We start from the raw sequence: 15,356 nt of genomic DNA, 5'->3' as shown, positions 1-15,356 counted from the left end.
TACTTCTTATGTTCTTATTTTCTGCACTACTGTAACTGAATCACACCATCTGCTATTCAAATAAGGTAACCAATAGTACACTGGGGCACCTCAGTTAAGTGTAACAATTCATCCAATAACACTTTGCAAGAACTTGAAAAACACATCTGATATAGGATGCATGCCCCAGCTCAAGAAGGTTATTGCACCACCATCTGAGGTCCATTTTACATTTAGACATTTGCAAGTCAGAAATTTAATTAAGTTGTAGTAAGTGCCGTTTAAAAAAAGTTGCAAACCTCCATTTTATCAATCTTTGCGTACACCTTCTTCATTTCCAGGGCCTTGATCTTTATTTTTGGAACATTTTCGTCAAGAATTTTTGAAGAATCATTTCGAATCTGTAAGAAATGGAAAACTCTAGTTACTGTATACAGTTATTTCAGCAAATCAGAATATTTTTAAGGCATTACTTCATTGAAACATCATTAACTCCTGGCTCGAACAGACAGGGCCACGAACAGCTGCATGTTTACACTCACCATTGGTGCATCTATTATTGAGGGAAATCAGGTAGGTGTAACAGACTAAATCTTTTTGAAATTTTCTTGCAAATATTAATATTATAGGACATGTACCAGATGATGCCAATTTCTTTGGCAGAAAGATGGGAAAGGTCAAATTCAATAAGATATGGCACAATCTATAAAAGCAGTTATTAGATGAAACATGCAAATAAGCAGACATATGGCTGATTTGAGTGTATTGTTCAAAAGGAAGGAAAACAAATGCTGTTTGTACTCCATAAATTGTTACGTCTGAAATTCAGAGAGATCTAGGTATAGTAATCGATTTGGTCTAACCACTTTCCATCAGCAATTAACAACTGAAGAGTATAGAACTGACTAGAAAACATCATGCTTAAAATCACAATGCTTTGGTCAGACTGTAGGTTGAATGTTATGTCTTAAAAACATTTAAATAGTGAAGATGGTACAGCAAAAAACTACAACAATGATCGCTACACCGGAGGACTTCAGTTAAGAGCACAATTACAGATTTACAAGGAACAAATACATTGCGTTTTTTTAAATCACATATAATTTATGTTGCTGCTTTGTGAATTGCATTCTAAAGTTCTGTTCCTTTTCATCACTTCTCCCATCATTAATGCCCATGGAACAGGAGCTTGTAGTATTAATGTGCGGTGCTGTTACGATCTCTGCTACTGTGAGACTGGTCCTTGTTTGATCAGTCACTGGCTGCACCTGCACACATGGGAACTCATCCCTCTCCTTCGGTGTCAATAGATGCATTGGTATGGATTTTGTGATCTGTAGCAAAATGACGGCACTTATCACTGATCTTAACGAAAGCTCTCCACAACATGTCATGGGATGGATTTCACCTTTTCCAATGTTCATTCTGGCTCCAACTGTAGGGAACCTCTGGAGTCCAGCAATGGTGTCATCAAGCGGGTGAAGCATTGAAGAATTCTCTCAGACAGAAACACAGGAAATAAAAAGAACACAATATACTTCACTTTTTACTCATTTTTCATGAAGCAAAGTATGGATTGGGACATAGACATGGGATTAACATAAAGCTGAAATATTAAAAAATTAAAAACCTATTGTTGGAGAAATTTGACATTGCGTAAGTGCATAACTTTTTTTTCAGGAACAGTGGTTGTTCTGTACTAATTATGACTTGATATGCCATTAAAACTCAGTTACATCTCAACTTTATCAAAAATTTTTACAGTGAAATTAATAGTGCAAAAAAGTGGAACCACATAAAAAAGAAGTTGAATTTAGAGTTACATCCATGGGGATTTCAACAGTGATCCCTGTGGAAGAGGAGGCGGAGGGAAGATAGACAACAGTAACTTCTGGATTTCCACATTTTAAAATTCTCAAATGTGGATGTCAGAAGTTGCTGTTAGTTTCACGGTTGTAATGATGGAAACTCCTGATTATTTGACTGTCATTACAACCACAAAATCTGAGCCATTACATTCATCAGAAATCTATATTTCGCTAGACATCTCTTTTATTCAACTTAATACCCCAAGGCACTGAGCAACGCTTACAAATATAAACCTTTCGATGCATAGCGTATTTCTAACAGACCCTACTTCTAATATAATGGAACATATTATGATACCCTCTCCCAGAAGACAACACAATCCAGATTTGCTGTTTTGTTCCTGGAAACTATTAAGAGCAACTCTTGTCATCTTATTCTCTGCAAAGTATAAGAGGGCTATTGATCAAATTAAGGTAGAATCACAGCCAAAAATTGAGATTTAAAAAATACATACCTGTATCAGCCTGTAAAATACAGCAGCCAAGTTTGACAATCATCATTTGCCATCAATAAAGGTAATCAGATAGCAACTTCCTTCAACCACACATGTATAGTCCAGCACACAAATCAGGAAGCTGCTGTAGAAGTTGCCCTGCTCCTTCAAAATCTCACTATTTTGGTGCCTTCATAAGAACATAAGAACATAAGAAATAGGAGCAGGAGTAGGCCATCTAGCCCTTCGAGCCTGCCCCGCCATTCAATAAGATCATGGCTGATTTGTCGTGGCTCAGTTCCCAAGATACTTAGTAGTCACATACTTGCAACAGCCTTGTTCTGGGGTACTCACCCACTAAGTACCCATTAAATACACCAGAAAAGTTAGAACTTCTCCATTCAAGCATAATTTAATTTTCAACAGCATAATGGATCTCAATCATTACCTAACAACCTGCCACTGAAACTTTTATAAGTGTCAAGTCTCATTCATGCAGCTTTTGGTTATTGGAGATATTTATATTTTAATTTTTGTTTACTGAGTCTTTAGACCCCCTCTCTTAATCACATCTTTCTTCCCTCTCTATTTGGCTTTTTGTATAGGATTTTACACTGAATTAAATATTCAAATTTATATATTTTGGTTTAGACTCTGTTTCAGTGAGGATTGTTCAATCTGATGGGTTAAGTCCTAAATCCCCTGACGAGGGCAGTGAGCTGTTTTGACTGGTTGATAACATCAAGTAGCAGTTTAAGAACTCAGAAGTTCTACAGGCAGAGCAAGTCTAATGAACAGCAAGCAGTGCTCATTTAATGCCAGTCCAGGCAACCATATATAAACCTGAACAGGTAGAATCATAATTATTTTTCTATGCCAAGGTCCATCATTGAACAGCTATCTAGGTATGCATACACTTTGGCTTATTATGCAGGCAGCAGTAAGATCCCACCTAGAAGACCATAACGTTTCTAAAAATAATGGAAGCTGCTGTTAAGACAGATAGTTTTCAACTGTCCCACAAACACAACAGTGGCAGCAAATCTTTCTTTTCAAACCCATACAAAAACTGGAGAGATGGGAAAAGATATAATGAACAGGGCATTAATTACCACGAGGGGGATGGAAGAAATGAAATAACAGATGTTTCTTTTTTTCTATTCATTAGTGGGACATGGGCATGCTGGCTGGCCAGCATTTATTGCCCACATCTAGTTGCTCTGGAGGTGGTGGTGGTGGTGGTGGTGAGCCGCCAACTTGAATTGCTGCAGTCCATGTCCTGTGGGTTGACCCACAATGCCATTCGGGAGGGAATTCCAGGATTTTGACTCAGCAACTGTGAAGAAATGGCGATATGTTTCCATGTTAGGGCAGTGAGTGGCTTCGAGGGGAACTTGCAAGTGGTGGTGGTGTTCCCTTGTATCTGCTACCCTTGTCCTTCTAGATGGAAATAATCATGGATTTGGATAGTGCTGCCAAAGGATCTTTGGTGAATTGTTGCAGTGTATCTTGCAGACAGTACACACTGCTGCTACTGAGCGTCAGTGGTGAAGAGATTGAATGTTGTAGATGTGGTGCCAATTAAATGGGCTGCTTTGTCCTGGATGGTGTAGGCTGCTTGAGTGTTGTTGGAACTGCACACTTCCAAGCAAGTGGGGAGTATTCCATCAAACTCATGACATGTGCTTTGAAGATGGTGGATAGGCTTTGGGAAATCAGGTGGTGAATTACTCGCTGCAGTATTCCTAGCCTCTGACTTGCTCTTGTAGCCACTGTGTTTATGTGGTGAGTCCAGTTGAGTTTCTGTTCAATGGTAACCCCAAAGATGTTGACAGTGGGGGATTCAGTAACTTTAACACCATTGAATATCAAGGTGTAGTGGTTAGAATGTTTCTTATTGATTATGGTCATTGCCTGGCATTTGTGTGGCACGAATGTTACTTGCCATTTGTCAGCCCAAGTCTGGATTATTGTCCAGATCTTGTTGCATTTGAACATGGACTGCTTCAGTACCTGAGGAGTTGCAAATGGTGCCGAACATTGTGTAATCTTCGGCGAATATCCCCACTTCTGGCCTTATGACAGAGGGAAGATCATTGAAGCAGCTGAAGATTGTTGGACCTAACACACTACCTGATAGAGTTCTGCAGAGATGTCCCAGAGCTGAGGTGACTGACCCCCCACAATCACAACCATCTTCCTTCCTATGTACCAGATTTGACTCCAACTAATGTAGAATGTACCCTCTGATACCCATTGATTCCAGTTTTACTAGGGCTCCTTAATACCACACTCAGTCGAACGAGGCCTTAATGTCAAGGGCTGTCATTCTCGCCTCACCTCTGGAATTCTATTGCCCATGTTTGAAACAAGGCTGCAATGAGGTCAGGAGCTGAATGACTACTGGCGAAATCCAAACTGGGCATCACTAAATAGATTATTGCTGAGCAGGTGCTGCTTGTTAGCACTGTCGACAAGCCCTTCCATCACTTTACTGGTGATTGAAAATAGACTGGGTGGTAACTGGCTTGGTTGGATTTGTCCTGCTTTTTGTGTACAGGACATACCTGGGCAATTTTCCATATTGTTGGGTAGATGCCAGTGTTGTAACTGTACTGCAAGTGCCTGGCTAGGGGAGCGGCAAGTTCTGGCACACAAGTACTATTGCCGTAATGCTATCAGGGACCATTGCCTCTGCAGTATCCAGTGTTTCTCAAAGTAACAAAAAAAGGGTTATGTATGATTTGAGGGAATCAATATACCATTTTGCCTTAAGATAGGGCATGTAAAAGCAGATGCTGATGTAACAATTTGTTGGCGTATAAAACCCATAATTAAAATATCAAAAGTTTCAAAAATCAATAACAGATCAACCTGCTTAATTTATCATTCACGTAAACAAGAGATCACACACTAGCTGGAATATGGTGCAATTTTCTAAATGCAAATAGTTGGCTGAAAAGTTTATTCTCTACATTCTAATTAAAAAATTGTACATCCCACCCAAAGCCCAGCAATACAGGTGGATATTTATCAAGCGCTTCCGTTTAGAATGTCAGCAAAATCTGCTGAAAACACAATACAATGCTAGGTTCTTCTATTATTTGTTCTTGTGACATGACTATTGCTGGCAAAGCCAACATTTATTGCTAGTCTCTGATTGGAGGTGAGAAACTGCTATGAACTATGGCAGTCTATGTGGTTATAAACCCCATGTGAACACCCTCCCCCACCAAAAAATAGGCAATGCATAAGTTCCATTATCATCATGTCAGGTTTAAAAATATAGGAAACTTACCATATCAAGCATTGCACAAAATTCATCTAGTCTGATTAACATTTCTTCAATGTTCTCATCAAGTTCCTTAGCCTATAAAAGAAAAAAAACAAGACACTGCATGAGCCCACATTGATAGAAAATGGATATATGAGCCATGTAGATTTTCATTATCCTAATTACTGCCATTCTAATACAGGGTATTGCTCATATAACATGCAAATGTCATACACTGGCTATTAAAAGGAGCTCTCCTTGCATAGTACATAAAACTTGAACGAAGATTCCTTCTTTAACAAAGTCAGGATAGTGTGCAACTTGGAGGGTTATTTTCAGGTGATTGTTGCCCTTACATATGCTGCCCTTCTCCTTCTCCTCGGTGGTAGAGGTCATGGATTTGGAAGCACATGTTTCAATTGTGGATGAACAATCTGCAGATTAAAATACAGTTCAGACTGCTATCCTTAATGCACGAGTTACTTCCAGAAGCTTATAGTCAAATTTTAGAAATTGGAGGAAAGCAATGGAATCGGTCCTTCTGGAATTTTCTAGAGGTGTACAGTCATAAGAACATAACACAAGAACATAAGAAATAGGAGCAGGAGTAGGCCATCTAGCCCTTCGAGCCTGCCCCGCCATTCAATAAGATCATGGCTGATCTGTCGTGGCTCAGTTCCACTTTCCCGCCCTCTCCCCATAACCTTTAATCCCCTCGCTTATCAAAAACCCATCAACCCGCGTCTTAAAAAGATTTAGCGAGGCAGCCTCCACCACTTCAACGGGCAGAGAATTCCAGAGATTCACCACCCTTTGAGTGAAGAAGTTCCTCCTCAACTCCGTTCTAAACCACCCCCCCTTTATCTTGAGGCTGTGCCCCCTAGTCCTACTGTCCTTTCTGAGTGGGAAGAGTCTCTCCACCTCTATCCTATCCATCCCATTCATCATCTTATATGTCTCAATGAGATCTCCCCTCATTCTTCTAAACTCTAACCAGTACAAGCATAGTTTATTCAGCCTCTCCTCACAGCTCAACCCCCTCAACTCCGGCATCAGCCTAGTAAACCTCCTCTGCACTCCCTCCAAGGCCAAAATATCCTTGCGTAAGTGCGGCGACCAAAACTGCACACAGTATTCCAGCTGCGGCCTCACCAATGCCCTATACAGCTGCAGCAAGACCTCCCTACTTTTATATTCAATCCCCCTTGCTATGAAGGCCAGCATCCCATTAGCCTTCCTGACCACCTGCTGCACCTGCAGGCTGGGTTTTTGCGACTCATGCACAAGGACCCCGAGGTCCCTCTGCACCGTCGCCTGCTGCAGTTTTTCGCCACGTAAGTAATAATCCTTCCTACCATTATTCCTACCAAAGTGGACCACCTCGCACTTGCCAACATTAAATTCCATTTGCCAGTTCCTGGCCCATTCGCCCAGCCTATCTAGATCCTTCTGCACACTCTCCACACCCTCCGCGCAATTAGCCGTTCCCCCAATCTTGGTGTCATCAGCAAATTTTGACACCATACACTCGGTTCCCTCCTCCAGATCATCTATATAAATGGTAAATAGCTGAGGCCCCAGCACCGACCCCTGGGGCACTCCACTAGTCACAAACCGCCAATCCGAATAGCACCCATTGACCCCCACTCTCTGCCTCCTATTTGACAGCCAATCCTCTATCCACGCTAACACCCTACCCCCAACTCCATGCCCCCTTCCCTTCTGCAATAACCTCTTGTGAGGTACCTTGTCAAACGCCTTCTGAAAATCAAGAAAGACCACATCCACCGGCTCTCCTTTATCCACCGCCCTAGACACATCTTCATAGAACTCCAATAAATTTGTCAGACATGACTTCCCCTTAACGAAACCATGCTGCGTCTGCTCTATCAAGCAACTCCCCTCAAGATGCCTCGCTATTTCCTCCTTGATGACAGCTTCTAACGTTTTACCTACAACAGATGTTAAACTAACCAGCCTATAATTCCCCGCCTTTTGCCTGCCACCCTTCTTAAACAACGACGTAACATTAGCCGTTTTCCAACCTTCCGGCACTTCCCCGGAATCCAGCGACGTTCGGAAAATAACCACCAAGGCATCCACTATCACCGCCGCCATTTCTTTCAAAACCCTTGGATACATTCCATCCGGTCCTGGGGACTTGTCCACAATCAGTCCCTCCAGTCTGTCGAGCACCGCCTCTCTAGTAACAATAATGTCACTGAGACCCTCCTGTCCTACCATCTTTCCATCGCTAACACCCGGCAAATTATTCACGTCCTCCTCCATGAAGACCGAAACAAAAAAGTTATTCAAAGCCTCAGCCATTTCCCCATCCCCTACCACTAAGTCCCCCTTCTCATCCTCTAAGGGTCCAACGTTCACCCTAGCCAGCCTCTTCCTTCTTATATATTTATAAAAACTCTAGCTATCCTAAGCGCTAGCCCAGCTTCATAGTTTATCCTACCCTTCTTTATCAACTTCTTTGTCAATCTTTGTTGACATTTAAACCTCTCCCAATCCTCTTCTCGCCCACTACTCTTAGCTACTCTAAACGCCTCAGCTTTTAATTTAACACTTTCCTTCACCTCCTTCGTTATCCACGGCTTATTACCTCTCCTACGATCCTTTTTGACCATCGGAATAAATTTCTGCTGAGCACCAAGAAAGATCTCCTTAAAGATCCTCCACTGCTCCTCAGCAGACCTACCTTCCAACGCGCTCCCCCAGTCAACATTCGCCAATTCTTCTCTCATCCTTCCGTACTCCCCTCTGTTCAAACAAAGGACGCGTGTCCGGGAACACACTTTCTCCTCCTCCATCTGCACCAGAAACTCCACCATACAATGATCACTCTCCCCAAGAGGATCCTTCACCACAAGGTCCCTAATTCTACCCGCCTCGTTACATAACACCAGATCCAAGATAGCTCGCTCCCTCGTCGGCTCCAACACACACTGCTCAAGGGAACTATCCCGGCAGCATTCCAAGAACTCCTCCTCGAGCCCACCGCGTCCAACATGGGTCGACCAATCAATATGTAGATTGAAATCCCCCATAATTATCGCCGTTCCATTCCTGCATGCCGCACTTATTTGCGCATTAACAGCCCGCCCCACCTCCAGATCATTATTCGGGGGCCTATAGACGACACCCACCAGCGTCTTCCTAATCTCCACCCACAATGATTCCACTTTCTGCTCTTTGGTTCCTATATCATCCCTTGCTACCACCCTGATGCTATCCTTAATCAGCAGAGCTATGCCCCCCTCTTTTTCCTCCTGTCTATCCTTCCTAAACGCTTGATACCCCTGGACATTCAGCTCCCAGTCCCTGTCACCTTGCAGCCACATCTCTGTAATGGCCACCAGATCATATCCATTTGTGCTGATCTGCGCCACCAGCTCATCCACTTTATCTAAATGCACGAAGCATTCGGAATAAAGTGCCTTCATCCCAGCCTTCACCTGGACCCGATTTGCCAGAACGCCACCAACCATACTCACGCCCCCTACTCCCTTTATTATTGGGACATCCTCAGCCTCTTCCCTTACCTGTACCCTCTCCTTAACTTTAGACCCCGTAATGTCACCTACCCTCGCGCACCCCCACCCCCCAATTAGTTTAAAGCCCTATCTACAGTCCTATTTACACGATTCTCCAGGACTCTGGTCCCAGCTCGGTTCAGACCAACCCCCTCCCACCCGAACAGGTCCCACCTACCCCCCCCAGTACTGATGCCAATGCCCCATAAATTCAAACCCATTCCTCCCACACCAATCCCTGAGCCACCCATTCACTTCCTTAATCTTATCAACCTTATGCCCGTCTGCACTCGGTTCAGGCAGTAGCCCAGAGATAACCACCTTGTCGGTTCTACTTCTAATTCCATTCCCAGCTTTTCATACTCCCTCCCCAGATCCTCAGTTTGCATTTTGCCTACGTCGTTGGCACCCACATGTACTACAACGACCGGATTCTCACCCTCCCACTCCAAGTTCCTCTGCAGCCCAGATGTGACATCCTGGACCTGAGCACCAGGCAGACAACACACCCTTCTGTGCACTTTGTCATTGTGACAAAGGACAGTGTCAATACCCTTAACCCCACTGTCCCCAATTACGACTACATGCCTTATCACCTTCTCTTTGCCTATATCCTGCGTCTGCATCACTGTACTGTGTGCAGTTTGCTCACCAACCTCACCTCCCTCGTTCTCATCCACACTGGAAGCAAGAACCTCAAACCTGTTATGCAGATTGAGAGGCTGAGGCATCCGGTCCCCACCCTCCTTCCTCTGGTCCCCACCCTCCCTCCTTCCTCCGGTCCCCACCCTCCCTCCTCTCAGCAGCCCCCTCTTGTTCCTGACCCTTAGGGTTAGCCAGTCGGGGGGGGGGGGGAATGTCTCTTGCATCCCATTGACAATGGCACCCTCTCTCCCCCTGATGAGCCTCAGTGTCTGAAGCTCAGAGGCCAGCTCATCTATCTTGAGCTGGAGCTCCTCCAGCAACCTGCACTTACTGCAGACATGGTCACTTGGAAGGACCCTGGGGTCCACCAGCTCCCACATCACACAGAAACAGCACATCATATGCCCCTCCATTATTCACTGTAGTAGTATTGAAAATTTCCACACGAACTTACCTGGCCCTTTTTCTCTGAAGCCCTTTGATCCTAAGCCCTAACAGCTCACTCTGCTTCCCTCTCACTCCGCTGCCTGCTCCGACGCTGCCCGCTGTCTACACCAGGCCTCCTTTTAAACCTGGCGCTGTTTTAAAGCCTGCTCACCCACAAATCCCTGCTTTTAAATGATTTAAACAGTTCTACAAGGTGAGTTCTTACTACGAAAGTGCTTTAAACTTATTTAAACAGGTTTTTAACAGGTAATTTCTTATCTGGCTCTCTGCTCCATCACTCGTCTGCTCCAGCAAACAATGGAACCATGAAACTTGAAAATTTTGAAAACCTTATAGAGGTGCTATCAGTGCAAAAACATGGTTCAAATATTGCTTTCGAAGTAAAGTCCCACCTCTAGAAAACCATAAAATTTCTGAAATATTGAATGCTGCTGTTGTGGCAGATAGTTATGAACTATCCATAAACACATAGGTGGCAGCACACCCAAACAAAAACTCAAGACGTAACGCAAGTGATAATGAACAGAACACTAATTACCATGTGGGTGATGGCAGAAACGAAAAGATAAATGCTTCTCAACGTAGTTTAAAAAGTGTGGAAGGTACGTTTGACTCAAAGTGACCAATGTGTTAATTTTGCTATAAAGTGGGCATATGAAAGCAGATTGCTGAATTAACAGGTGGAGTTTGAGATATAACTCTTAACTAAAATATTCAAGTTTCAAATTCTTAAGTTACAGCAAAAGGATCCTAGTTGTGCCATGATCTCCAAGGTACAACCAATCAGTACTTGTGAATTAAGTATGATGTTAGGTAGATATACTTAAGAAAAGGCAGCGAAGAAAGCAAGAAAGCTTCTTATTCCCAAGCCCAGGTTCCCTCAAGTACTGACAGCACAGACAATGTCTTTTTCCTTCGGCCTCTGAAGAGATGTTGAACTATGTCTCAGAAGAACTACACCACAGAAGCAATAGTGAAACTGTGCCAAGGAAGGTTCTGAATTCTCAACTTTTATCCTTATTTTCAACAGTCTCTGGTTCTGTATTAGGATATAGTTCAGTTTAAGCTTTTCCACTGGTTAAGACTGAAGGTCAGCTGGTGTCACCCCACCTCTGTAACCTCTGCCATGTTGGTCACGTAAATTGAGACCAATGTCCATCTCCTGATTTCTAGCCCCCCAAAGATTACATTCCATTGTGAATAAATAATACATCCTTTTAGACATCAATTGCAGTTATAGAAACAATTACATTCCCTTATCAAGATTGTTACAAACACTTCACATAAACAAGTTAATGTATTTCCATGGATACTAAAAAAAGTTAAGAGCAGATAAATTAATAGCGATTCTTAGCAGGATGTTAAAAAAGGATGGCTTTTTAAAGTGAAGGCATTCGAACCTCCAAATATGGGTAATAGGTTGAAGTGGATTGATAGGCTAGACATTAATTAAAATACATGATTTTTGTTTCACAAAGATAGAGATACAGTGTTATGCTGAGTTCAAGCTGCTGATCAAAACTTGCTTATTTCTTTAAGGCTAGTAGAGAGGCCTTGAATTGTACATAGTGTAATTAAGGCAGATGGAGCTGCTTAAACATACATACACCTCGATACCTTTATCAGGAGTAGCAGCTTCTCACAGGCAGCTGCTTTTCTCTGGTCAAGCTGCTTTTAACTGTTAAGTTGTCTCACTCAACAAGCAGAAGTACAAACTGGATTATTTAAAAGGTAGTTAGGACACAAATTTATAATTATGCCCCCCACCCCCCCAAATCCACTGGTCCCAACTGTCTTGCCTGCCCCCAACCCTCTACACACTGGCCTGCCAACCTCTCTCATCGTAGCCACTCATTTTCCTTCTGCTCGCTACTCCACCAATTACAGAATGTTTCTCTCTGATGCTTGCTGCTGGTTGAATCTGTGAGCGTATCACTGCAATGTATGGTAACAACCTTTCTCTGATTAGCTGCTAAAGTAATTGCATTTTCACAGGCATTTTGGGTCTTTTGAAGGCAAAATTGCCAGCCGCCCCTGTGTATTATGAAGCCTGATGGTGTCCCTTCTCTCCCCACCACCAAAGAATGCTTAGAGTGGGGGATTCAGCTATGATAATGCCATTGAATATCAAGGAGAATAGTTAGATTCTCTCTTGCTGAAGGTGGTCATTGCCAGTCATTTGTGTCTTGTGCACATTACTGGAACACCTAGATAACAAGGATACCTATGTCAGACTGCCTATTTATTGATTACAGCTCGGCCTTCAACATCATTATTCGCACGAAACTCATCTCCAAACTCCGGGGCCTGGGCCTCAGCACCTCCCCGTGACTGGATCCTGAACTTCCTAACTCACAGAGCAGAATCAGTAAGGGTAGGCAACAACACCTCTTCCACAATCATTCTCAACACTAGCGCCCCACAAGGCTGTGTTCTCAGCCCCCTACTACACTCCATACACACCTATGATTGTGTGGCCAAATTCCCCTCCAATTCGATTTTCAACTTTGCTGACGGATCTCAAACAATGATGAGACAGAGTACAACAATGAGATAGAGAAACTGGTGAGGCAACAATAATTTCTCCCTCAATGTCAACAAAATGAAGGAGATTGTCATCGACTTCAGGAAGCGTAAAGGAGAACGTGTCCCTGTCTACATCAACAGGGATGAACTAGAAAGGGTCAAGAGTTTCAAGTTTTTATGTGTCCAGATCATCACCAATCTGCCCTGGTCCCCCCATGCTGACACTGTAGTTAAGGAAGCCCACCAATACCTCTACTTTCTCAGAAGACTAAGGAAATTTGGCATGTCAGCTACAATTCTCACCAACTTTTACAGATGGACCATACAAAGCATTCTTTCTGGTTGTTATTTTTCACTGTATGTTAATACATGTGACAATAATAAATCAAATCAAATCAAATCAAAACTCGACACATAACGGTCGAAGCCTAAACTTTGTACGCCTTGCTGAACATGGGTACAGAATGCTTCAATATCCAAGGTGTTGTGAATGTTGTTGAACGTAACCATCCTGTTTCTGACCATACGTTGGAAGGAAAATCATTGTGGAAGCACCAAATGATGACTGGACTAGAACGCTGCCCGATAAGGAATTCCTGCAGCAAAGGTGGCACAGTTAGCACTGCTGCCTCACAGCGCCAGAGATCTGGGTCATTGTCTATGTGGAGTTTGCACATTCTCCCTGCGTCTGCGTAGGTTTCCTCCAGGAGCTCCAGTTTCCTCCCACAGTCTGAAGATGCGCAGGATAGATAAATTGGCCATGCTAAATTGCTCCTCTGTGTAGGTTAGGGAGATTAGCAGAGTAAATATGTGGGGTTACAGAGACAGGGCCTGGGTGAGATACTCCGTCAGAGGGTGGGAGCAGACTTGATGGGCTGAATGGCCTCCTTCTACAATGTAGGGATTCTATGAAAGTCCTGAGATCAAGATGACTGGTTTCCAGCTACAACAACAATCTTTCTTGTGCTTCTCAAACCAGGACTCCAAACAGTTTAAGATTTTTTTCCATCCCTTTAATCACACAGACCATCATGTTAATTTGGAACAAAGGATAGATATTATTCTTAAATAGACTAATGAATAATGGGAATCAATGTGGATTCAACTCCCGAGACATGATTTGAGCACGTAATGTAGACTGAGACTTCTGTGCAGTACTGAGGATGTGCTGTATTTTTAGATGAAGCCCTTCAAATGAGACATTAACACAAAGCCTGGTCTGACTATTTTGAGATACATTAAAAGAACTTGTGGCATAATTCCAAACCTGTAACCTCTACTTCTAGAGGACAAAGGCAGCAGATGTTTGGGTTCACCCATCACTTGAAAGTTCCCCTCCAAACCACACACTTGGAACTACATCACTGTTCTTTCACTAAGTCAAAATCCTGGGACTTTGGCCACAATTTTCCCATCCCGAACCACTAACTTTTTGGCAGCTTGGGCCGGGAGAATAACGCGTGCGCCGATTTGCAGGATTCGCACGTGGCTTAGTCGGGACTACACTGGAAACTGATGGGAACAGCAGGTTAGTAGTTTTAATCTATTTTTAATGTTATTTGAATGTGATATCAGGCTCAGGACTGAATTCTCTGGGCCCGGTAGTATCTCCCACCCCGCCCGTACAATTTCACTCCGGCAGGGTTTAGAGTAGCTCCACACTTCCAGGAAACTAGTGGGACGGCCCTACTGGAGTGAAGGAGGGGCAATTGGGGGCCCCTCAGGGGTTAGGCAGCAGGGGCTTGGTGCTCCCTGGACATAGGCACCCTGGCAGTGCCGGTCTGTGCCCCCTGGCACTGCTCAAGGGGCAAAGCGTGCATTCCTGGGGGTACTTTGGCATTGCCCACCAGGCATTGGGCAGACGTCAGGGCTGGCCCAGGAATGCTTGCGGGGGCTGCGATAGCGCCATGGAGGGAGGGAGGGGCAGGAGATGGACTGCAGGGGTCCAAGGCTGGCCAGCGATTGAGCGGGCCAGCAAACCAGAGGCTAACAGATCGGGGCTACTGCAGAGGTCCGGAACTGTTAAGACTCTGGTGTGAATTGGCCTGCTCATGAGCTTTTAATGATATTCACAATTGTGACCTCTGCGTCGCACACAGTGTGGGAGATTCGAGTCTGAAAAAAATAATTGTGATTTACACCAGTTTTCCTGCGAATTCAGCACTTAGAACATTTTTGGGAGAATCGCTCCCTTCCTTTCTAATAGCATTGTTATCAGTAATTCAGGAGAGTGGCTTACAATCAATTCTCAAGGGCAAATTATGGACAGGAATAAATGCTGGCCCAGTTGGGGACACCTATATCCCTTGAAAGAATTTTTTTTTAAATTTGAACAAGAGCATAAACACTATGTTTTAGTCAACATCCTTCTAGTAACCAACTTCACCAAACTGGATTAACTGATCATTTGTCAAATTTCGTTCAACTTTGCTATCGTAGAATCATAGAATGCCTACAGTGCAGAAGGAGACCATTCAGCTCATCGAGTCTGCACTGGTAACAATCCCATCCAGGCCCTATCTCCGTAACTACATGTATTTACCTTGCTAGTCCCCATGACACTAAGGCGCAATTTAGCATGGCCAATCAACCTATCTTGCACACCTTTGGACTGTGGGAGGAAACCTGAGCAGATAGG

The 15,356-nt window shown here is 43.6% G+C and overlaps 1 protein-coding gene across 1 annotated transcript in view; it reads right to left on the bottom strand.

Annotated features, from left to right (window-relative positions):
- The window catches only part of LOC145353960 (breast carcinoma-amplified sequence 4-like), a 41,860-nt gene that overhangs the window by 8,261 nt on the left and 18,243 nt on the right, over positions 1-15,356 (bottom strand). Inside the window, exons 2-3 of the mRNA XM_080204997.1 lie at positions 5,580-5,651; positions 279-380 (exon numbers count right to left, since the gene is read on the bottom strand). Coding sequence (XP_080061123.1) covers positions 279-380; positions 5,580-5,651 — 174 coding nt within the window. The remainder of the gene's footprint in view (positions 1-278; positions 381-5,579; positions 5,652-15,356) is intronic.

Source organism: Carcharhinus amblyrhynchos, chromosome 16, assembly GCF_965287045.1.
Source record: "Carcharhinus amblyrhynchos chromosome 16, sCarAmb.v2.hapA, whole genome shotgun sequence".
Classification (NCBI taxonomy): Eukaryota; Metazoa; Chordata; class Chondrichthyes; order Carcharhiniformes; family Carcharhinidae; genus Carcharhinus; species Carcharhinus amblyrhynchos.
This window is presented reverse-complemented; position numbering and strand designations above follow the sequence as displayed.